Source organism: Tenrec ecaudatus, chromosome 3 (genome assembly GCF_050624435.1).
Source record: "Tenrec ecaudatus isolate mTenEca1 chromosome 3, mTenEca1.hap1, whole genome shotgun sequence".
Taxonomy (NCBI): Eukaryota; Metazoa; Chordata; class Mammalia; order Afrosoricida; family Tenrecidae; genus Tenrec; species Tenrec ecaudatus.
This window is the reverse complement of record NC_134532.1, coordinates 129,624,460-129,648,507: the sequence shown is the minus strand read 5'-3', so window position 1 is coordinate 129,648,507 and position 24,048 is coordinate 129,624,460. Positions and strand designations below refer to the sequence as shown.

The 24,048-nt window shown below is 39.7% G+C and overlaps 1 protein-coding gene across 3 annotated transcripts in view; it reads left to right on the top strand.

The window, feature by feature from the left end:
- The window catches only part of GRID2 (glutamate ionotropic receptor delta type subunit 2), a 1,629,781-nt gene that overhangs the window by 741,408 nt on the left and 864,325 nt on the right, over positions 1 to 24,048 (top strand). For 2 of the 3 annotated variants that reach the window (XM_075544881.1, XM_075544880.1), the window contains exon 3: positions 14,017 to 14,301. The exons of the other annotated variant lie outside the window; for it this stretch is intronic. In XM_075544881.1, the coding sequence (XP_075400996.1) occupies positions 14,017 to 14,301 (285 nt within the window). The remainder of the gene's footprint in view (positions 1 to 14,016; positions 14,302 to 24,048) is intronic. 3 annotated transcript variants of the gene reach the window in all.

The window sequence follows — 24,048 nt, the reverse complement described above, 5'->3', positions numbered from 1 at the left end:
TAAAATACTGAATTGCTGCATTAAAAATTTTGACATCAATTAGTAGCCGTTGAGATACTGGAAATGCTCTTTCAAAAACCTTTGATAGTGTTCTATCACTTAACATTATGCGGAGGGGAAACAGGTGGCCTGATAGCAAATGGACTTGAGACTTCGTTTTTGCTCATTTTAATTGTTTGACAGAGAAATAACCTCATTTTTCAGGAAAGGAGGTTTCCTCTCTATTTGCTTATCTTTTGAAAAAAGTCTAATTTTTGTTTGCTGATATGTGAACAAGTTTAGAGAACATAGCAACCTTTGAGACTGCCCTGCCAAAGTGTCACATTCCCGTGTCCCTGCCAGAAACAGCAAGTGTAAACAACATTTTAAATTCAAATAAAATGTTGCAATCTCTGTTTAAAATTTAACTCAAACCATTACCTCCTCTTCTTTCCATCCTTTGTTGAACTTTCTTCATTATTATTTAGTTTACCTACTTTTAAGATGGAATTATTCAGGAAAATGCACTTTAATATAGAAATATAATTTACTGCATGCCACTCAAATATGAAGACAAATATAGTAAGAGATTTCTTTCAAAAACTGAAAGCGGAAATATTGAAAATCCATAGTCAGTGTAAGTGAAAAACACTTTGTCCTGCTGTTAATTCTTTTAGAGAAAAATTTGTTAGTTTTAAATTAATGAAGCTATCTTTTCTTCTTTATTCTCATTTTTGGCCTCTTCTACATGAATTAAGACAAGTCAATAATTTGTACTTAACACTGAGATCATTTACTTTAGTATACTAAACCATCATATATGTATCTAAAGAGAGCCATGTATTATTGGTCTGTTTTGATCATGGATGACTTTTGAAATCTGCTTGAATCTTTTTAATATGTGGGTGATCTTTAAAACAGTTTACGGTCATTTTTCTTTTTATTTCTGTGAAATAGAGAGAGGTTTTGAGAACCATAGTCAGCAGAACTGCCCAGAACCATGATAACTTTCCCTCTATCTGCATGTTCCAGTAGTATTGAAAAATGTGCTGAATTGGCCAAGCCACCTGACCATTCACAGACTCTGCACTGATCTCTGTGTTACAGAAATATTTACCAGTTCAGACATTTTACCAAAATTATAAGGCTTGAATGATCCACTCCAAATTTATATAATGTCATTAAATGAAGTCGTTTCTAGAACTGTCTATGACCCAGGGATTTACCCGACAAGGAACACAAACATCATCTTGGAAAAAAAGCCATCGCATGTTTTAAAGTTTTATTTAGGAAAGAAGAAAAATGCCGTACATGTTCATTGAAACACCTCTTTCGTGTCTGGGCACAGGCTGCCCTCGGAGTTGGTTTGAAGCATAAGTGACTTTCAAAGGGGACCATTAGCGTCCCCTTTCACTCCTTCATCTGCAGCCGTCCCCTTCTGAATTCACACTCTTAACTTGCAACATGCTGTATTTTGGGAATCCTTTGCTGCCCGTCACGATGCCATCATCTCTTGAAGTCATTAAGGTCCCACCTAGGTTTCTATGGGTTGCACTGACATCTTCAGCTTCCGGTGCAGTTTGGAAACCTGCAGGGGTGTGGAATTGCTACCAACAGACTGCTGGGCGAGGCTGCATGTATCAACCCTACCTCACCTAAAAAGTGAACTATTCTGCAAAGTGGACGAACATATGTTCGCACCATAGATACCGGTGTTTGAGGCTCAGACCTGCACATGATTGTTTTCTATTCGCGGCTTAGAGGTGGCTGATCAGATGGATTTATTTATGACTTTCAGAAGTCTGGAAGAAGAGCTGTGCTGATAATTTACTTGATTATAAGTCCCCTTTCTCAAAGGAGATTAATACAAAGATCAGAACCAGCCAGTGCTTGATTGAAATAGGAATATAAATGAAGGAAAATGGATTGCACCTTTATCCTGAATGGACTCAATAAACATCAAATGAAAGAGTAGCTTATCCAAAGATTGCATTAAACTTGAGTCAAGATCTTCCTTGTAAATGGAATTATCCGGACTTTCAAAGTGTAAAAGAAGAAGAAGGATCTAACTGCCTTCATTGTCAATTTCTAATGACCCCTTTCAAATGATAAATGTAAGTCTTACTTTAATAATGAATTCACTGGGACGAGAGCCCTGGGGCACAATGGTTGAGCCCACTTGCTAAGCCAAAGGAAGGCAGTTGGATCCCTGAGGCTGGTTCCTGGAAGAAGGAGGTGGGTGCCTGCTTCCCTGGAGGTTGATGTTCTTGAGAACTCTAGGGGCCCATTGTACTCCTTCCTGAAAAGTCCCTTCAGTTGGAATTGGTTCTATGACAAGGCTTGTGGTTACTTTTGTTCTGATTCATGGCTGTGGGAAAGGATGCCGTGGCGATAGCTCCAAAGCCTAGCTGCCTAATGTGTAAGAGAACGAAAGACCACGCAGACCTGCACCATCGTGGCCCTCACTGCTCTGGATCTGAACTCACTGTGGGAGCCCCTCTGTCAAATCATCTCACCAAGGGTCTTCATGATGGCCGACTCTCTACTTCAGCAAGCATGTTGTCCTCAGGAAATGGTCTCTCCTGATAGCAAGTCCAAATTAGAAGGGGGAAATCTATTTGTTTCTAAGGAACATTCTGGCTTTATTTTTTTCCAAGACAGATTTCTTTATTCTTCTAGCAGTCCATGGTATATTAATGTTCTTCACCAACACCATAATTCAAATGCACCGATTCTTCTGTGATCTTTTTATTCATTATCCAGCTTCCCCATGCATATGACCTGATTAAAAATAACTCTTGCGATGGTGACACTGAACTCATAGGCACTACTCATAGTTAAGGGGGCTTACTGGGGGAGTTAATAGGTTACCACAGTCATTAACAATAAGCAATAAGGGTATAGGCTTGGACACACAACACCAGCTCTCCTCTGCCAGGAGCCAAGTCTTTCTTTGGTCCTCAGCCTCTCCACCACACTGACCCTTGACCTTCACCTCCATGGGCCATGAAGCCAGCCTGTTGCTTGACCTCACAATCCCAGAGTCTTGTTGTGGCTCCCCTTTCTCTGTCCTGAAATCTCCTTGCCGTAGTCTCTGGTACCTCTGCTCTGGCTGCTACTGCTGCTGCAGACAGATACCTGGAGCATGCTCTTAGGATGGTCCTGACTTTCTTCTTTGCTGCTGTCTCAACGACAGCGAGGAGACGGTCACTGATAGTGATGGAGATGATCATGAAAGCTGACCGATTGCCTGTATCAGTGGTCCAACCACTCGATTTGCCTAGTCCTGTCCCATCATTTGGTGGGAGTTACAGAGACAGGGGTACACGGGTCCTATTGAGAAATTACACACACACACACACACACACACACACACACACACCCTCACTGCCATCATAGTAAATTCTGACCACTAAGTCACAACCACCAAAGCAAATGTCATAAAGAATAACATAACTGCATGTGTGGTTTCTTTTACTAGAGCTACTGATGTTCTAGAAAGTTTCCTTCAGTCTCAATGGTTAGAATTGCACCAAGAAGCCCCCTTGGCTTCCAAGTACTCCGGATTTTAAGCTCAAAAGTGGAAAAATGAACAAAGAACTCTGTTACAAATGCACAGAACTACTTCCCAAGGCATGGGATCCTTCAAAATTCTTATTTGCAATTCATATTACTTTTGTATTTTTCGTAAGCAGTAGTTATGGTTAGTACCCAGTCCAGTGCCAGCCTCTGGTTTCTCTGTGCCTGAGCCCAGTGTTGCAGCCACTGTGTCGGTCCATCTTCTTGAGGGTCTTCTTCTTCATCGCTGCTCCTCTGCTTTACCAAGCAGCTGTCCTTCTGCAGTGACTGGCCTCTCCTGAGAACACATCCAAAGTATATAAGATGAAGTCTTGTCATCCATGCCCCCAAGAGCATATTTTCCCATGACAGATGTTTGTCCTCTTCCCAGTCCAGGGCACTTTCATAGGCCTCCACTAGCACAATTCAGACGCAGTGATGCTTACTCAGTTCCTTATCTGGGGCCCACCTTCACGTGCACATGAGGCAATTGAGAATACCAGGGCTTGGGTCAGGCACACCTTAGTCCTCAGAGAAGCCTCCTTGCTTGTCAATCCTTTAAAGCAGTTTTGTGCAGTAGATTTTCCTAAAGCAGTGTGTCTTTGCATCTTCCATGAGCTTTGAGTGTGGATCTGAGCAAGAGATAATCCTTGACGACTTCAACATTTTCCACACGTATCATGATGTTGTTACCTAATGGTCCAATTGTGAGGATTTTAGTATTTTTTATATTGAGTCGTAATCCATACTGAAGGCTGCAGTCCTTGAACTTCATGAGAAAGGGCTTCATGTCCTCAATTTCAGCAAGCAAGGTTGTGTCATCTTTGTATCACAAGTTGTTTATAAGTGATACTATGATCGGGAGGCCAGAGTCTTCGTCCTATAATCTAGTTTCTATTTCTATATAATCTGTGTCATATCATCTATCTTCATATCATCTATTATCAATTGCTCAGCATGCAGATTGAATAAGGATGGTGAGAGGCTACAACCATGATACCCACCTCTCCTGATTTTACATCATGCTGCAGTCCCTTGTTCTGTTTGCGCAACTGCCTCTTGATCCAGGTACAAGTTCTGCAGGGACTCAATGAAATGGTCCATAGTTCCAACTCTTCTCAAGGTAAACCATAGATAATTATGTTCCACAGAGTCAAAGGTCTTAGCCTAGACAATAAAAAATCCTTCTGATAGTCTGCTTTGAGCCAAGATCTATCTGATATCAGCTATGATATCTCTCATCTCACATCCTTCTCTGAGTCCAGGCTGGCCCTCTGCACTTCTCAATCAATGTATTCCTGCAACCATTGTTGGATGAGTTTAAGGAAAACGTTACTTTTTGTGGTAGCAATGATATTGTTCTATAATTTGAACATTATGTGGGGTCTCCGTTCTTTGGAATAGGTACAAACATGATCTCGTTAAGTTATCTAGACATGTAGCTGTCTTCAAGATTTCCTGGCAAATGCTTCCAGTGCTTCATCAGTTTGTTGAAATATTTTTATAAGTATTCCATCAATTCCTGGAGTATTGTTTTAGCCTGATGTTTTCAGTGCATCTTGAAACCATTTTTAAAAATTTCTAACCAGTATTAGTAATAAATTACCAGGGGCCAAACCTACATGTTATAGGAAAAATTACATTTATTATACATTGCCTTGAAATACCCTTTCATTCAGAATAGTTTGCATTGTTTCCCTTACTTATTCATTGTTCCTAATGTTCCCACCTTCTTCTTTGGGAATATGGAGTGTCTGTGTTTATCAACATTTATTGTATTTGGTTATGGAAAATTACAGCTACTTCAAGGCAATGGGTTTGCCAACAAAAATCTTGGCTTATTTTAGAAATGTTACTTTTTCATTCTAGAGACTCGGTTACTTGCAAGTTCTCTGCATGTGTGCAGTAATTGCTTAAATCAACTTAAATCCCAGCTAAAATTCTAAACTGGAATTCTTGTTCTAATTCAAGAAAAACAAAATCCCGAACCACCTCTTCCTTTATTACAAGCCACTCCTGGCTCCCAGGAACCCTGTGAGCTGCATAGAACTCCCCAGTGCACGTCCAAGGCTGCAGCCTTATGGAAGCAGTTTGTCCGGACTTTTTCTCAGGAGGGCCTGGTGAGTTCAAGCCACCTCTGGGTCAGTGAGCATGTGAATGCTTTAACCACTGTAGCACGATGGCTTCTCAGGAAAAACACTCCTTCCCCTGAAATATCTTAATGACTATATTGAACATCTCTTTTTCATATCTGTACACATTGTCACTCATTGATTTATTCCAGATAGGTTTGTCATTGTTGTTCATCCACTGACATTCAGTCTATGGGTTCAGTATTGTTTCATAACTACATTATGACAGAGATTCCTAATACTCAGTTCACATTTGTATCTGATACTAGCAATAGTCATTGCAGGAAGAAGGCAGGAGTGCCAGGTATTCAATCTGTTCTGATACCGTATAACAATTTGTATTGCTCTTGGTCACATAACTGAGAGATGCTTATTCTGTAAAATCTGATCAATAAGCGAACTCTCTCTCCAGCTAGCAGGGACTCTCAGTACTACGAGTTTCCCGAGGGTCAAATGGACATACTACCACAACATCAGTCATACTAAGACAAGGAGTGTGCTTTCATTGGGGACATTTGAAATGCATGTGTGAATGATGGCATGGAATTAAGGCAAAATCATATAGCTTGTTAATAATTCAATCTGGAGAAGAAAAAAATTAAAGATTTCTCAAACTTTGCTAATCACTGGAAGGAAAGTCAAACTGTCTAGACAAATGAATTTCTTAATGTTGACAAAGGCACCAAATCAGACAACAAGCCCAGCGGCATCCAGTCAATTCTGACTTAGAGCGAATCTAGAGAACCGTGTAGAACTGCCCCCGCGGGTTTTTAGGAGACTAGAAAGCCCCCTCCGTCACCCAAGGAGAACTGGTTTTGAACTGCTGGCTTTGGGGTTATCAGACAACTCATAACTACTACACCCCCAGGTCTTCTTAAATTTGGCATGATTAATATTTTGGACAGGTGCTTCTTTATTGTTGTTGGGGCTGGCATGTTCTTTGTGTGGTATATAGAGATTCACGATCATGCAAGTCGCCTGCTCTCAAGCTTGGTAAACAGGTCTCTGTGATTTTGTTTTGATATCATTGAATAGAGCTCAAACGGAAGTGACTGCTTGTAGTGGTGTAGAAGTGACCAGTAGGGCTTGCTTGGCTGTAGTCTTTGAAGAAGCAGATGACGAAGGTTTCCGCCTGTGGAATTATTTCGCCCCTGGGTCCAGACTGGAATCTTTTGGTTAGCAGTTGAGAGCATGACTATTATGAACATGAGGACTTCCTAAACATGTCTCTAATAAGATATTGAACGTAAAACCGATGAACTGCTCTGAAACATTCACTGAAATCACAATACGAAGCTGATCACAAGTCACTAGATAGTGCCAAAGAGTTCTCTGGCAGCAAAATTAATACTGGGTAATTGCTATCAAACTAATAATTGAATTGAGTTATTTTAGGTAAAATAATGTTTATGGAATATAATGAGAGCACGTTTTGTGGATCTAACAAATATTAGCTTTATTAACTTTGTCTGCTAACAAAATGTTATTATTTTAATTATCATTTTAAATTTAGACATCTTAATTTTGCCGCATGCAACTGTAAGTGAATGAAGAAACATCGCTATCTTTTTCAAAAACCGTTTTAACTTTCCTCGCTCACCTTCCCAAATGTAAATTCAAAGAAACAGGAAGCAGCCTCAGGAGTTGGTTTCCATACCGTTGCCTTTTTATTGCGGGACAGGAAGAGATCACTAAGTGTATGAATGCGATCTTCCTTCTTCTTATGCTTTTCAACTCCTGTTTCAAATATGTTCTGGGCTGCTCACCGCAAGGTCATCAGTTCAAAACCACCAGCCACTTCTCAAGTGACGGACGGGCTGTTTCCACCCAGAGTTACAATCTCGGAAACTCAGAGGGGCGTTTCTACCCTGTCTTCTTATAAGTTACTATGAGTTGGTGTAGAATGGATGGCTACAATTTTAATTTAGTTTGTTTTCAAATTATCTTTAAAACTTCTATTTTTAATATGTTCACATGTCCTTAAAAGTGCATTTTCCCTCTTCCACAGAAGTCTCTGTTTGGTCCACTGACATTTTAAATTACAGCTGAGAGGAAGTCTATGTTTAGTGAAAGCATGGCTAGATATTTGGATGGAAAGATTTTGCTTGGGTATACAGCCCTGTTGTTTATTTGTAAACCTCTCTGTGTATGTAATTTGACAGCATTTTAGGCTCCCCACTTAATGAGGTTAGCAGCAGCCTCCATCCCCTGGGCCCAATTTGAAGTCATCTCTACCTAAGTTGTCAGAGCTATGTTCACTCCATTTGCTTTATTCAAGAAAAACACAGATTTTTCAAATTGCAATGGAAATAAATCCCCTGCTTGTCCTTTCCACTTTTCTCTCAACATTATAGGTAGATGTCTGATGACCTCCTGTCTCCCAATTAAATAATGTGCTTGAGTAGAAGAAAATGCTAGTTAACTGTTCTTTTTGAATCATGAAGTTATTTGGATAAATTTGTTGTCATGAAAAAGAAATATTGCCTATACGAGGGCAAACCTCATGGGCTCTGTCGGCTTAGCGGTTGTACCTTAGGTTTTAGCCCACAGGATCAGCACATCCAAACCTGCGCTCTGGTGGAGGTTTTCGAATCGAGGATAATTAGCTAAAATCGTGGACCCCACAGCGACAGTTCTACCTTGTCCTAGAAGGTCACTATGAGTGGCAACAATTCTATGACAGTGAGTTTGTTTAGCCTGATTTCAGTTTAGTGACAATCTTTATTTTACATGCCATTTATATTCTTTTGAATGATAACTGTAATATTCCTAGAGACCGTAGCTGCTCACAGGATGAGCTAGATGAAGCAGGAAGAATCATGCCATTGTTTATTCTATAATAGGTGCCTTTCAGTAGGTATATCTTTACTCAATACATACCACATATAATTTTAATATTATTATTGCTTTTTTTCTCCCATGAACTGATAGTATATCATTGAGGCCAGTTTGGCTAGCTAACATAAATTCATCAGCTGAAGATACCCATTTTATGATCATCTTTTTAAATGCTATGTTCTAATAATTTTTTTTCTTTTAAAAAAAACCCCTGCAAACTACCAGGGACTGATAATAAAAGCAATGAAAAACAAACAAACAACTCAGTCCTGAGTGGCCTGGGATGGCGCTAGTTCGGGATGAGGAGCAGGTTTGGTTCAGCTACACGTACCTCTCCCCTGGGGCCCGTAGCCCGGTGGACCGTACTCTTCTTCAGATGGAGGCCAGAAGCCAGGGCCCCCTTCAACACCTGCTGCTGCATTCCGTTAGCGGGTAGCAAATCACATGGCAAAGTCTCACATAACGAGGCCGGGAACCAAACCCTTCTAAGACCAGAAATGCAAAACACTCACTGGGGGCAAGGGTCGGCGTGTCCAATGTTAGTAAGGATCAGAGTGAAGAGTTGGGAATCCCTTGTCACACAAAGCGCCGAATTATCTGAGCACCGTTCTCACATCTAGTTTCCGCCGTCGCCTTCGTTAATGATTGGCACAGGCGATGAGCATAGACAAGGCCTAGGCATTTTAATATCCCCCTGAAGAGGTCCTCAGACCTCTGAGAGGCAGTCTTTCAAAATCCCCACGTCTACACTGGAACACCTTTCGGCTGGAGAAACAGCCGAGCACCCACGATACGTGGGTAGTGCTTTTGTTGTTGTCCCCAGAGGGGCCCCGGAGGGGGCCTAGCCACCAGCCTTTACTCAGAAGAAAGACGGGGCTACCGTCCCCCGAAAGCAGCACCAAGGAAGCCCGTTTGGAACCCACTGAACAACCCCGGGTTGGTGTTCGTTTTCGATCATTGTTTAAGGGGTTCTCCAATGAAAAAATGGGAATATAAACTCATCCCACGTTTTGCTATTTATCCCTATTATAATAGTTGGTATTTTGTTTTGTAAGTGGAAATGGGAATCTCCTGACCTAACTAAATATTTGAAGAGTTGCGGTCCCTCATTTTGCTGCTAACCTCAAAGTCAGCAGTTGGAAGCACCCAGGAGGAGGAAGGCAGGGCTTTCTGTGAAGAATGACAGTCTTGGAAATCCACGGAGGCAGTTCTACTCTGTCCTATGAGATGCTCAGCATTGGCGACGCCTCACTGGCAGTGAGTTTGGTTTTGAGTTTATTTGACAAAACATACATTATATTTGAAATGAGAATACTAATGATAGGAAATGTGTTTATCTTGTTTTCTGATTTGGCGAGACCATAGCGATACATTGTATTGTATTTTTTACTTAACTGCTAAGTGGAGAAACTGAGTTCTAAAAGTCAGGAGAGGATCAGACTCCTGTTTTAAAATTAGAGAGCATGTTTAAGTGGGTATTTCATTTAAATTATGATTCAAAAATAGAAAGTAAATTGTCATTGTGGATCATTGACATTGGTTTCTTTAGAGTACAATCACATTGTTTCAGAAAGATGTTTCAGTGGCATTCCATTTTTACCAGTTGATTTACTCACAGTAAGAAATATTTCAAGCTGGTTGCTTTAATTATTTAGCTGATTCCTATGATTACATCTGTGGAAGGGCCAAAGAGGGGCCTGTGTGTAATGTGTTCCTCTCCTGCAACTCAGAGATGGCCACCTGGAAAAGGGAGTTTGATGTTACTAAGAAAATGTCAGAAAAAGACGACATGTAAGAAAGGCTATTTATTAGCATTTGAGGAACAGTTGGAAACCTAAACATCAAAACTGCAGTTTGAGATTCAAAAAGGGGATTGCAAAGCATTCATAAATTGTTTGACTGATAGCATTAAACAGATTTGCACATAATAGGTGATAAGCAATGATTTGCTACAGGAAGAAGGATTTAGCATTTCTTATACTAACTTCGCATTTCATTCTCCTTAAGTCCCTTTAAGCTTTCTACCCTTTCTGACCCCTGAGCTTCCTAACTTTCTAAAACCCATTCTGCTAATATTGAAGATTCAAGAACAGAAATACCCACTTTGTGTCTGGTACTGCCATGACATATAATAACTCAGGTAGTTTTTGCAGCAAGTTTCAGTAGTGAGCATTGCTAGTGTTCATTTACCAATAAGATCAATGAGATCTATATGTTACACCACTTTCCAGGAGTCCGGACACTTGAATTCCAGAGCCCAACCCATATGTCACCAAAGTGTCACGGAAATATAGTTGATCTTTCTGCCCTTATAAGATTTCTAGAAAATTGATAAGAAGTCATATAAAATTATGCAGAACAATAATGCAATATATTTTCAATTTGGAAAAAAATGTAAAATTTCCATTGGAAAGAAACACAGCACAAAAAGGAACTTGAATGCATGACTATTAAATCTACATTGGAAGGAGGCCGCCATTTAAAGAGGATGGGGTAATTGTAATCATATTCCTAAGTAACCGTGTCTGCAAACATTGTTCCCAAATCAGCTCTTTCTGCCCGATCACATCAATCACTCTGCTTCCATGCCATTGATAATTCCTCCTGCTCTATAACGTTCCTCCCCTTAATCCAACACTGTCTCAAGCACTTTCCTGGATGAACTGTTCTCAAAGAGGTGTTCCAATGTACATTAAAACAGAAATGTGACATCCATTCATAAATTATGTGTTTTACGGAAATGGCTTGCACCCGTCTCGGTGTACTCTGAAGGAGTGAGAGAATACTGCTCCATGGTCTGCTTTGCTCTCATTTCTTTCCCCAAACAAGCACAGGCCCCTTCCTTAGTATCCAGCCGCTAAATTCTAGAACCTTCTTTGACTCTCCCACTCATCAACATTAAACTCTCCCGCATGACCCTCTCAAACACACCGCAAACATTTATTACATCTGGGATCTATTTTTAAGAATTTTAAGAGTTAATACCCTCGATCACCAAAAGCAAAAAGCAAAAGAAAAACCAAAGAGATTATGCCAAATGGGTCCAATTTCCAATAAAATCCATGCTCTACTTGAACCTATATAACATTTGTGCATTTGTGTATGTCCCCTTTAAATAAATGTCTTCTAGTCTATGAATGGTTACTCGGGTGTGGTCTAGTCTCTTAACACAGCTACAAATGCCTAAAGAGAAGGAAATTTGTCCTAAACCTATTTTGTATTACTTTGGACATGTCCTTAATGGTTGATTTGGTCAATAATTATAGGCCTATCTCTTCAAATGATATTAATTTTTTATGAACCAATTGCCTAAAACTGTGCTTCATCATCCCCTCTGATGAATGTAGCATGGTAACAGTCATGTGAATATAGCAATAGTAACTTAGGTTAATATGTAACACATCAGTATTGTAAAATGGCTTTCTCACACATGTTTTTTTTGGGGGGGTGGACAGGAAATAGAGTATAATGAAAACTGTTTACCTCATAGATAACTGCAGAAGTTGTGGGAAAGTGATAAAATGAACATTGAGATGAAATCTCTGGAAAGCAGTGTTGCTACTGTTACTGTGGATCAAAGATGTCTTTGTCATGGTATATCCCTCATTAAAATCATTTGTGTGGACTCCGCTTGTGGGCAGAGCTCAGAGTGGTGTGTGACAGCAGGGCTGTCACGTGTCAACATTGCAGTGCACACTCCGAGGCACAGGGAAAGGAATGCAACCCAAGACAAGTTATTTGTAGAGGTTGCTCCTTGATCGATAACTTTGCCAAGTGTAATTTCTTTGTCAAACAGGACAGACTGATCTGTGGAAATGAGAAAATCCTCAAGAATCAGAATATTGTCCCGAAACTTCTTCTTTTCCCCTTTATTGAGGGACAGAAAGGGATGTGTTACAATTATTGCATTAAATATGTTAATCCAAAAGAAAAACTTTCCTTGCAAATAGGAAAATCTTCTCTAAAGGACAATCAGATCTTTTGAAGGGAAGTAAAATAGATTCCAAAGTGCCAGATATTTTATCTTGTCCAAGACCTTAAAGAAAAAGCGTAATATAAATAAGTAGGAGGCCTGAAGGCATAATGTAAATAGACTGGAGGCCTGATAGTGGCTCTCAATTTCTATCCAAGATTCATGGATCAATCCCATCAGTCTCCCAATGGCAGCAATGTGGCAGCGTGCTTCCGCAGCACGACAGCCAAGGAAACGGCCCTTATGGGGCAATTCTGCCCTGTTCTGTAGAGTTTCAATCCACTCAATGACCATGGGTTTAACAGAAATGAAATCAATCACAATGGATTTATTGAAAGTTTTTATAATAATAAGGTCCGCAATAACACTCAATCTCAAGATGGAAACAGAAAAATTAAATTATTTGTATAACTAACCAAAAGAATGGTATAAAAAAGGGACTTTAAAAGACAGAGGGGGGAAAAGAGGCCAAATTATAACTAATTGAGTTAGAATAGGCTAACTAGAGTTATTGATTAGTAACAGAAGCAAAAAAAACAAATGAAACAGGAAAATGTATCAGTATGATATCTCCAGGGAGAGATACCTCAGGAATGATTTAACAGGTAAAGAACCTGAAACCCTAAGAGAAAAGGTGATTTTGTTGAAGGCTGATTCACATTTGAACTAAGGCTGCTTAAAGTTAAGAAAGCGTATATAGTCTCTAGACTACAGAACTAATATGTATCTACGTGCCCTTTCTTTGAAAGTGACAGCTGCTAGTCAATGCGTTGGCTGGCTGTGCTTCTTTGGGTGTGTCTTTGCCCGAAGCTGGTGTAGATGATTGGGCCGTGTGTCCTCCGGTTGTTTCCGTCTGTGTTGCACAGGGTATCTGTGAGTCAGCACTGATCTGAAAGCATCCAACAACAATAAGAATTATCTCTGGAATACCCAAATTTCATATCACTCGCATGTTGACAAAGACAAAATGTTCCCAACTTTTCTAGACACCAGAACGACTCGCTCCTACGACTGTAAATCTTTATATCCAACCCATCAGTTCTCCCTTCATCAATTTGTCAATTTATGTAGGACCTTCCTTTTTAAATCATGTATTTTATACTAGGCTGGGAAGTGTCTTTTCTCTGAATTATACAATCATGATCGTAAAATGATAGCTTTCTCTAATCAGGTGACTACAATGTGAGTGGCCAGTAAGGGACACTGGATTAAAGGCAAACTTTGCGAGTATCCTGCAATATTGGTGTTCTTTTATCTAATTCACACACGAGGCAACTGAGACTAACACAAGCTCAATATTTTTTGCAAAGTCCGTAGCTAATAAGGGAAGAATTATAAATATGATTAATTTTTACAGTTAGCTATTTATTAAATCCAGGAGCACTCTGTACTTTGAGGCATTCTTTGTGGAGAATGTTTTCATTGCTAAAGTTATCAGGTTTACATAATAACTCTATGGGATGTACTCACAACTAGTCAAAAAGGAGAAGCTTATGAAACCCTTTGACACTAGAATATCTGTGTGCTTTCTTGCAGCCTGTGAACTTATGAATCAGGGCATCTTGGCCCTTGTCAGCTCCATTGGCTGCACATCAGCCGGATCCCTCCGGTCCCTGGCAGACGCCATGCATATCCCTCACCTCTTCATCCAGCGTTCCACGGCCGGGACCCCAAGGAGTGGCTGTGGCCTCACCCGGAGTAACAGGAATGATGACTACACGCTCTCTGTTCGTCCACCCGTGTACTTGAATGATGTCATTCTAAGAGTGGTCACAGAGTACGCCTGGCAGAAATTCATTATATTCTACGATAGTGAATATGGTAAGTGTTGGTGTTGTTGTGAATGGTGTAAGCTTCCTTATTTGACTGGGAAATAAGATCATAAATCCTGAAACAAAATCTAGGAACATCCTTATGGTTATTGTGATTTCTTGTATTTTCAGATTTTTTTTTACCAACCTAGCAACATTGACAAAAAGTTGCTAAGGCCATCAAGTTCAATCATTTTGTGTTACATCTTTGTGATTTCAAGTTAAAAACAAATACACATACACACTGAAAGCTCAGTTTGTAAATACTTCTAATAGAAATTTGATTCTGGAATACCTTGACATTTTTCAAGTTAATAGAAAGTCGGTAATGCATTTCAGAACTGTATTTCTACCTTTCAAAGTCTTACACCTCTATTTGGTAACAAATTAATTTTGTATAAATCCTAGGACATTATAAAAAATATCCTAATAATTGGTTTAAAAGTATGACAGATCTTGCCTGTAGCCTTGTGAAGGGTTAAATATTCAGTCGTGACCTCTTTTGAGGACTCTAATATTATAGTATTTTATAATTGCAACTGTCTATTATTCATATTATGAAACATACCAAAAATACAGGGGGGCATAATGACAAGTATCTCTTTATTTTTTTCAAGATAAATTACAAAGCTTTGCCCTGAAATTTATTATAATTGGATTTTTTTCTCTTCCGTGATAGTGCTAATTGAGTGTTAATTAAGAAATTCCAAAGTATTATGTTAATTAGCTGAATTTAATTTTCTTCCTTAAAACCAGTTTACCAGTTTGCTGATCCCCAAGATATACAAGTGTAAGCAAAACCTTCATTGATGGATTCTGACTCACAGCAACTCCTTAAATCAAAGCAGAGCTGCTCGCTGGGGCTTTCAGGGCTGGAAATCGTGATGGAAGGACAGCCTCAATTCTCTTAGGCAGAGTGGTGGGCGGGTTTCAACTGCTGACTTTGAGGTTTGCAGTACAACGTTTTACCAGCTATGTATCTGCCATCAGTCTAGTCTAATTAACAGTGGCCTTACTTAGATTGCCAAGACTGGGAATAGGTGTGAGAGCAGACAGGATCACCTGGCCTCCTGGCTCACTCTAATCTTGGGGAGAGCATTCTGCACTTAATCCCTATCCCCACCGATCCCTCCCCCCACCAGGTCTCCTATAGTTTTGCCTTGGTTTTGTATTGGGGAAGGAAAAACGGGGAGAGGGATTGGGGAAAAATAGGCGGATATAAGGGACCTTGACAGAGAGTGTACCTTATGAAACAAGGCTTTCCTCTGAGGTGACGCCTTCAAAAAGAGTCTTAGAAAAAGCAGTGCATTCACTAAACGTACAGCTACTCTTTATATTAGGTCGTACGGAAAGCAGAAAGGATTTCCCTCTCTCTGGTATAATTTTTCCTGAGCAAGGGATTCAAATGTTAATATTCTGACATTTTAAAATTTATTTATTTGTTTGTTTTGTGTTTTAGTCGTACTCAGCATTGTGAACACTATTGGAGAGTAGTCGAACAGCAAGAACGAGCCAGAAACTAAGACCAATAGAAAGGAGCGCAAGCCCCTTGGCAGGAATCTGGGAAGCAACAGAACCGAGCTCTGGGGACTCAGAGAGGGAGAAGTGGTAGTTCCACTCAGCCTTAAATATTCAAAGGTCACATGGGGTTTTGGCAGGCGGAGTTCCATTACACTTGATGGGGACGCTTCAGCCAAATATATTTGGCACTCTGCAGAATCACCAGTACAGAAATCCGTATTTTGGTTCCTTAATTCACATTATCTTGGGGTCACAAAACAAAGATCAAGAGATTTCAATGAATAAAATAAACAAAGAAAAATTTAAAAACTAATGGGTCAGTAAAAGTGAGGAGCCTACAAACCATATTCAAGTATGAAATTCACAGCTATAACTAGTGAGCTTTTCTAGAAATCTCCATGGTTAGTATGCCTTTATCAATGTTTTCCCATTGAGATTATAGGTGGGGTTTTATAGTTTTAAAAGATACTTAAACTTAAAATAAGGGATTAAAAAAACCTAAATCTGTCTTTAAAAGGGGGAAACGTTTCTCAATTAACCCCAAAACCGAAGTCATTGTCATCAGTCTCTTCTAACTCACACTGGCCCTCAAGGTGACAAAGCATTCCTGAGGTTGTGATCTCCAGAGGGGCAGACTGCTCCATAGTTCTCCCACTGGGGGGAGTTTAGGGACTAAGCACTGTGTTACCAGGCTCCCTCAATTTTCAGTTAGTCCTATAAATATATATAGTCCTATAAAAGTGATATTTGATTAATGCATTCTCCCAACCAAAATAAACAAATATGAGTCCTGCACTCTGGGTGTAAATTTGTGGACAAAATTCTGCCCCACCTTTGTTAATATTTTCCAGTTCTACAGGGATTAGTCGAGAGGTTTTCAGGATCTGACAATGTTCCCCATCTCTTCTTAAAGTTTTCAGTGGCTAATTCCTCAGAATTGGACAGCCTGTTCCTTCTTCATTATCTGGTATTCATCTGGAAGCTCTCCTGAAATCTGTCCATCTTGTGTGACCCTGCTGGAATTTGAAATATGAGTAATCTAGCTTCCAGCATCACAGTAACATGCAAGCCACAACTGTGTGACATATTGACAGGCAAAAAGTGAAAGGTTTCCACAAGCTAATGAAGAACCGTAACCACACACTCACCTATGCCAAGCAATTTGGAATACAAATGCCTTGCTAATAAACTGAAGGAGATCCATATTTGTAGCCATCCTAAACAAAGGTGGCCCAACAGAATGCAAAAATTAACAGTATCATTAATATCATAAGCATGTGAAAATTTTCTGAAAAATGTTCAACAATGTTAGCAGCAGTACACTGATGGGGAGCTGGGCAGAAATTCAGGCTGGAATCAGAAAAGGATGTGGAACAAGGGATCTCATTGTTGACATCATATGGATCTTTGTTCAACGCAGAGAATACAAGAAAGATGTCTACTTGAATTTAATTGATTATTCGAAACCACATGGCTGTTTGAATCATAAGAAACTATGGACGCCGTTGAGAAGAATGGGGTTTCTAGACACTTGTGCTCATGTCAAACTTCGATATGGATCAAGAGTCACTCAATAGAGCATGGGAATGTTGCATGGTTTAACGTCAGGAAAGGTTGTAGCCTCTCAAGTGCCTTATTCATTCATTATACTGTGCAAATAATCCAATAAAACAGACTATATGGAGAACAAAAGCATGAGGATTGAGGAAGACTTAAAGAACTTGCTGATGAAAGTGAAGAATTACAGCCTTCAATAAGGATTACAACTCCAGATAAATAACACAAAATCCTGGATTAATAGATAAAATCATGATAAATGAAGAAAAGAATGACATTGTGAAATATTTTATTTAGCTTTGATCTACTGTTAATGTTCATGGAATCAGTAGTCCAGTCATGGTGCATTGGGCAAATATGCTACACAAAATGTCTTTAAAGTTCTGTAGGGAAAAGATGTCATTTTGACGACTAAAGTATGTCTGACCCAAGCCAGACGAATTTAAATCCAAACTCTGAAAACTTCCAATACTGCCTGAAAGTGGGACATACAATAGAGAAGGCTGAAGAGGAATGGACGCATTTGAATTATGGGGCTGGCAAGGAGTACTGAAACGATCCTGAACTGCCAACAGAACCAATCAATCTATGTTGCAATAAGTGCTCCTTGGAAACGAGGATGGCCAGACTTTGTCCTGTGCACTTTGGAAAGCCCGTCCCTGGAAAAGGAGCGCATGCTTGGTAAGGGAGAAAGGCGGCGAAGGAGAAGGCTTTTGATGAGATGCACTGGTATAGTGGATATAAAACTAGGCTCAAGCAGAACAAAAATTGTTAGGATGGTGCAGAACTGAGAACTTACTACTAACAACAAAATGGATTATTGTCAGGATATTCTGATAAGGGAATGTTTTATAATTCAAGAGATAGATATATATTTGGAACTATTTAATATATATGGTCACAGATTAATTGGCATGCACTTGAAGTTTTCATTCTTTATTCTTTAGCTTCTCCTTGTGTAAATCACACTCATTGTACAGTGTTTGACAGGTCCTCTGAAGCAGGCTTTATGCTACAAACCAAGAACAAAACATCATTTTTCAATACTCTAATGATAAACATGGTTTTGACTTATTATTTGAATTAATAGTTCATGAAAAATTACCCTGCTTGTATAATTAAAATTATTTCCAGTAATACCCTTGTCGAAGGAAAGATATGTTTCCTTTGATACTGACAATAAATTTTACTAGTAAAGATCTGGGCTAGAGTACAAAATAATTGTCAAGCTATCCAAATACCATGTACCTTGAAGAAGGGCTACATATTTACATATCCATTCATCAATGTCATCAATTTAAGTTCAAACACTAGAATTGCATTTGACTTTTATCTTACTTATCAAGAGTTACTTTCATTAAGGAATGGATTAAACATCATCCATGGATGGAATCAGGCAGCATGCTGGGACCCAATATTATTGAAGATGTATTTTCCTTAGAAAAAATAGATTTTAAATAAACTTAGACTTCTAGTTCAAGTTCATTACAGAAGCACTTTTTCAACTGTCCTAATTATCTTCAGTATAAAAGTCAGCTTTAACTTCCATATCAAAGCAAATTCAAGGTTTTAGTTCTAATAAATAGATGAAAAGGGCAAAGAAAAAGAGGTAGGGGGTATTTGAATGGGTGATCCCAGACACACACTCAAAAAACCTTGAAAAGAAATTCAGAATTTGGGGGCTTCATAATATCAATTGAGATGTTGATTGTTTATTCTCTTAGTGCACCTTAACACGATATAAGAAGTTTTGCAGATTGTAGTCTTGGAATTTAAGAAATTTACAGTTATAAAAGTGGTCAAATATTTCTGATTCTCATAATAGATAAAAAAAGAAATGTCATCTAAATCAGACTAATTTTCAAACTAAACACTAGTAAAGAAAAAGGTGTAAAGAAATAGGTGTTTGATTTTGGCAAAATAGTCAACCCTAAATGGAAATTGTTTTAGCAGGAGTAAGGTTAATCAAAATGTTAAAAATAATATTTTGAGCATTTTTTATTTGCTGGGATAAAGAATAATTATTTTATCTTATCACTTAATTTTCTCAACAGTTAATATTATTACCATAACCTAAGGAATAAGAAATGTAAGCAACAGATATATTTTTTGTTTACAAAAAATAAGAAGAATCAGAATGGAAATTTATTTATTAATAACAAGCTTAAAATAAATAAATAGATCAAAAGATAAATAACAGGCTTATTGGTCTATATTTCACAAATTATGCAATCCAAAGTTCAGTTATATTAAGAATAACTGTACAATCACCCCCCAATCAATTTTAAAACACTTCCTTCCTCCTTGTAGTCTTTGTTACTAGCTCCCTGTTTCCCCCTAACCCCCCTTGCCAAAGGGTGAGAATGGAGATTTAAAGCCGTGTTGCTGCTCCTCACCAATTTGATGACCACAAAGATATGAGTTACTTACACCCCACATACTTTAACAGCAAAACAGAAGCTTTACCAGGTTCCAAGCACTGCTATGTTTACCTTGCATTTTTTTCATTCCATCTTCACAACATCGCTGGGGTAGTTCTTATTACTACTATTTGTTTGCTTTCCTACGTATCTTAGTTAAAAGTAAGGCAGTGAATAATCAAGTACTTTGAACAAAGTTTGAGAAGCCTGAAAGCAATCACTGATGAATCCAAGTCCCAGTCTCTGATTCAACTAGTGAAGTAATATGACTCTGTTGGAATAATTAAGAGAAATTAAAAATTTGTAAATAGTATAGATGCCTTCATTCTCTCCCTCACATAGAATTGTCTACTCTTATATCTAGGGTATCTAGGTTGGAATATTGGCTGTAATGTTTACACAGAGCTCATGGACAGTATGCGTGGTAAAGGGTCTATGGAGGAAGTTAACAGGCTGCAATGCAGGTGAGAAAGGTCAACGGACAGTTGTGCATCAGGGCATATTACAGAGCTTTCAGGGCTCCTCACAATGCTCCAAGGGCATGCCACTCCGCCATACACCTCCACCTGAAGACATCCAGCCTGAGCTTAATGGGGCAGGAACCCAGCTCCCTGTGCCAGTGACACGCCACTCCACTTCCATGCCCAGCAAGCCTACCTGCCCCAATGAAGTGCCCAGAGGCAGCCTCTTCTAAAAGCCAGTTTCCTGACCACGGGCACTCAGCTTTTCTTGCTCTGTGAGCTGGGAAATCCAATGCATTGCCTTGTGCTCTGGCCCTGGATCTGCGGGTGCTCCTCTGATGCCACAACTGCCTTCTGGTCTAGGAGGTACTTTGTGCTGGCTTCTCAGGGCATACTCCACTCTTGGCTCTTATTGGTAGTGAGATGTCCACCTCCTACTTCCCAGAGGGCTCCTTCCAAATCCAACTGGATGACCATCACAAGGTAGCCTATCAGCAGTTACTCACAGGTGCCTTCTATCCAGACACTTGCAGGAAAAAGTCATTTGGTGGGTCAGAGACTCTGGCTGGACGACCTACATTAAATAATGCACTGCACTTCTAAATCATCTTGATAAAGAGAGGCAATATTTTAAGCCTGTACATCTTGAAGAGTACAGTTATGGGATAACATAGGTAAATTCATCTGTAGTAGCTGCTGCCATGGGTGTACATAAAATTCACTTTCCATTTTCTTTGTTCATAGAATGGCAAATTTATTTGAGAGAAACAATATTCCCATTTTGGTAACAGTAATAGTGTCTAAGATTACTTCCTACTTCTAAACCCACCAGGTGCTTCCTCAGTTGCATGGATTCTACGAGAAGGCCCAACCCCCTCTGAATTGGAGACTTTCATTCCCATCACACATGAAGTAGTATGAGCATGAAGTGATTGATGTAGGTTCCCAGTGGATTTAAGTTCCAGAAAGCATTATGAGATAACTCAGATTGATATTTTATATGGAGTGGATTTTAATGATAGTTAAGGAAGCCTGAGATTTTACAACAGGCTTCTTGTATATGTGCTCAATATTTTTCTCTAGGTGAAATACTTTATATAGGACAATACATTCATTTAGAGTCCTGTCTGCCTACTTCCTTCCGAGCATTAGCTAATGGGACTCCTTGGACCACAGTAGACTGTGGTGTGATTTCATCCTGGAAGATGAGCCCCTTAGCTGGAAGGGAGTCAAAGTACAACAGGACCAGGGTGCTGAGCGCAAACATACCGAGCAACCTGCAGATGGCACGCATTGCCGACGGCCATCAGATCAACTCCAACTCACAGCGACCCTTTAAAATGTGGTTAAACTGCCCTTGTGGGTTTCTGAGAGTGGAGCTCCTTCCACCAGTAGCGCCTCGTCTTTTTGCCCAAGTTGAGGCTGCTGGTTTCTATCTACCCTTGTCGTTGGTAAACTAATGTGGCACTCACTTTGTCACCAGGGGTCCAAAGATGGCACAGAACTAGATAATTCTTCATTCAGCTGTACAGGGTCACCATGAGTCGGAATCCATTTGAAAGCAACTAACACCTTCCCTCAAGAAAGGTTCTTTCGGCAATTTGTGCAATCCTAGAAGAGACTTCTAGAGAATTGTCCTCCACCTACCACCTCTGTGAGTGGATACTACTGTGGTGATTGGTGTGGTGCAGAGCCCTGGTGGCCCAGTGGTTTCACATTGGGCTGCTAATCACCAGGTGAGCAATGAATCACCAGGTGAGCAATGGAAACCACCAGTCACTCCATGGTGGAACGATGAGGCTTTCTCCTCCAGGGCTACAGTCTCACAAACCTACTGAAGCTGTCCTACCTTGCCCTAATGGGTCCCTATGTGTCAGAATTGACCCTGTGGCAGTAAGGGTATTTTTGTTTTTGTTTGTCTTATTTCCATGGTGCTATGATGCTGGAAATTATGGCTCTGGTATTCCAAACATCAATAGTTTCCTATGGTGGACAGGTGTCAGCAGAGCTTCCAGACCAAGACAGACCGGGAAGAGCGACCTCTTGGTCGACTTTTGACATTTAGCTCGTGAGCACCTTCTGGATAGCATGCAATCTCGTGTGATGTAGTGCTGGATGTTGAGCCGCTAGTGGGAAGAGACATGTGAAGATTGTGCAGTACCGGACACTATTATATCTGATTGCACAGAAGGTTACATAAGTCATGTACAAATAAAGAACAACCACAAACAACAATAATATGTATTCAACATTAATTATCTGTTTAAATACTATTGGATTCTGGCAAATTTCTTCATAAGTGCAATGCTCAATTCTATGCTAGAAAGATAGGAAAACAGCCTCATATTCTGCTCACTTCTCAGAGGAACCATGTCTATTTTCAGTACTTCCGGGCTTACACTAATGTTGAGTAACCCCAGGAATCTCTATTGACCACTATAGGATCTTACCTTAAAAGAGCAATCATAAACTGATCTCATTTGCTTAGAAAAACCTTAGTGAGCCAAAGCCCCGTAGACTCCCTTACTTCATGTGACAGCATGCAGAGAAAGGCTGTCCTAAAAGGAGAGCTGTCACATTTTCATATAAAAATGAGGTGCCATTGGGACTAGGCTTCTTATATTTCCACTTGACAGCTATACTTAGACATTTCAGTATTTAGTATTCATTGACTTTCACTTAAATCACCCCCAAAATGTGAATATAAGGCCACTCGTGGATTAGACATTCCATTTCAATATGGGCTCACTAGCAAGCTAACATGTGCTTATCACAAAAAGGGGGCGAGGGGAGTGGACGACAGGTCTAATATTCTAATTTAGCTCTCTGTAAGGAAGCTGCTCTTCCCCCAGAGACTCCCATTGGCAAAATAGTATGTCCGAGTCAGAGAGACCCAGAGGCTAATTACACACATAATCTTTTGGGGGATAGCGGTTGGGAGGAATAGAGAGTTTTTCCTTAGCGTTCAGGAGGGATTGTTCAAGATAAAGCTGTCCATACAATATTCATATATATTCTTAGTTTTCTTGGGTTCCGTCAGCCACTGAGTTGTCACTTACCACCATGAGACTGAGGCAACTCTCTGGTCATCTGCAGTTTATCATTTGCTTGGTGAAAGCACTGGATGTCACAGTACATAGGATTTGTTGTTTTAAGATGCCTGCAACTTTCCAAGTGTTACCAACCCCATTTTCAACAACAACAATGAAAAAATTCCCCAACCCTGCCCACTTCTCACTAATATTATTATATTTTAGACCATTGGGATAGCCCCTTTAACAAACACAGGATCTTTTAACAAGCAGGGACTGGTCTGTCCTGGGATTTCGTGCAAAGTATTTGTTACAATGTGTCTCCATCCCCCAATTTTTTTAAATCAATAAATATGGCAACATTAATGAAACAATTGTTTGAATAACAACTCCCCCAAGCTCCAAGCTGATGTAAAAAGAAATAGATAATATTGGCAGTCTAATGTTTACTTTAAAAATTAACTTTGTAATTTAAAATCTCATAAATGACAGTAAACTCAGTGAATGCTACCCTAGCTTTAAGAGCGAATTAATACCAATTTTCTCCATATTCTTCTAGAATATTGAGCAGAAGGGAGCTCATTCAAAAGTAGTGTTGCAAATCAATAAGAATTTCCCCTCCAGACCATCAGGCACGCAGTCAGTGGTTTCAGGCCCTCATCAAGTTCCTCTGTAGGTCACCTCAGCACCTCCCGAGATTCTCTTCTCCCGTGTGGGCATCTCCATCCTCCTTTCATCCAAGTCCACACCTGTCAATCTTGCAGTC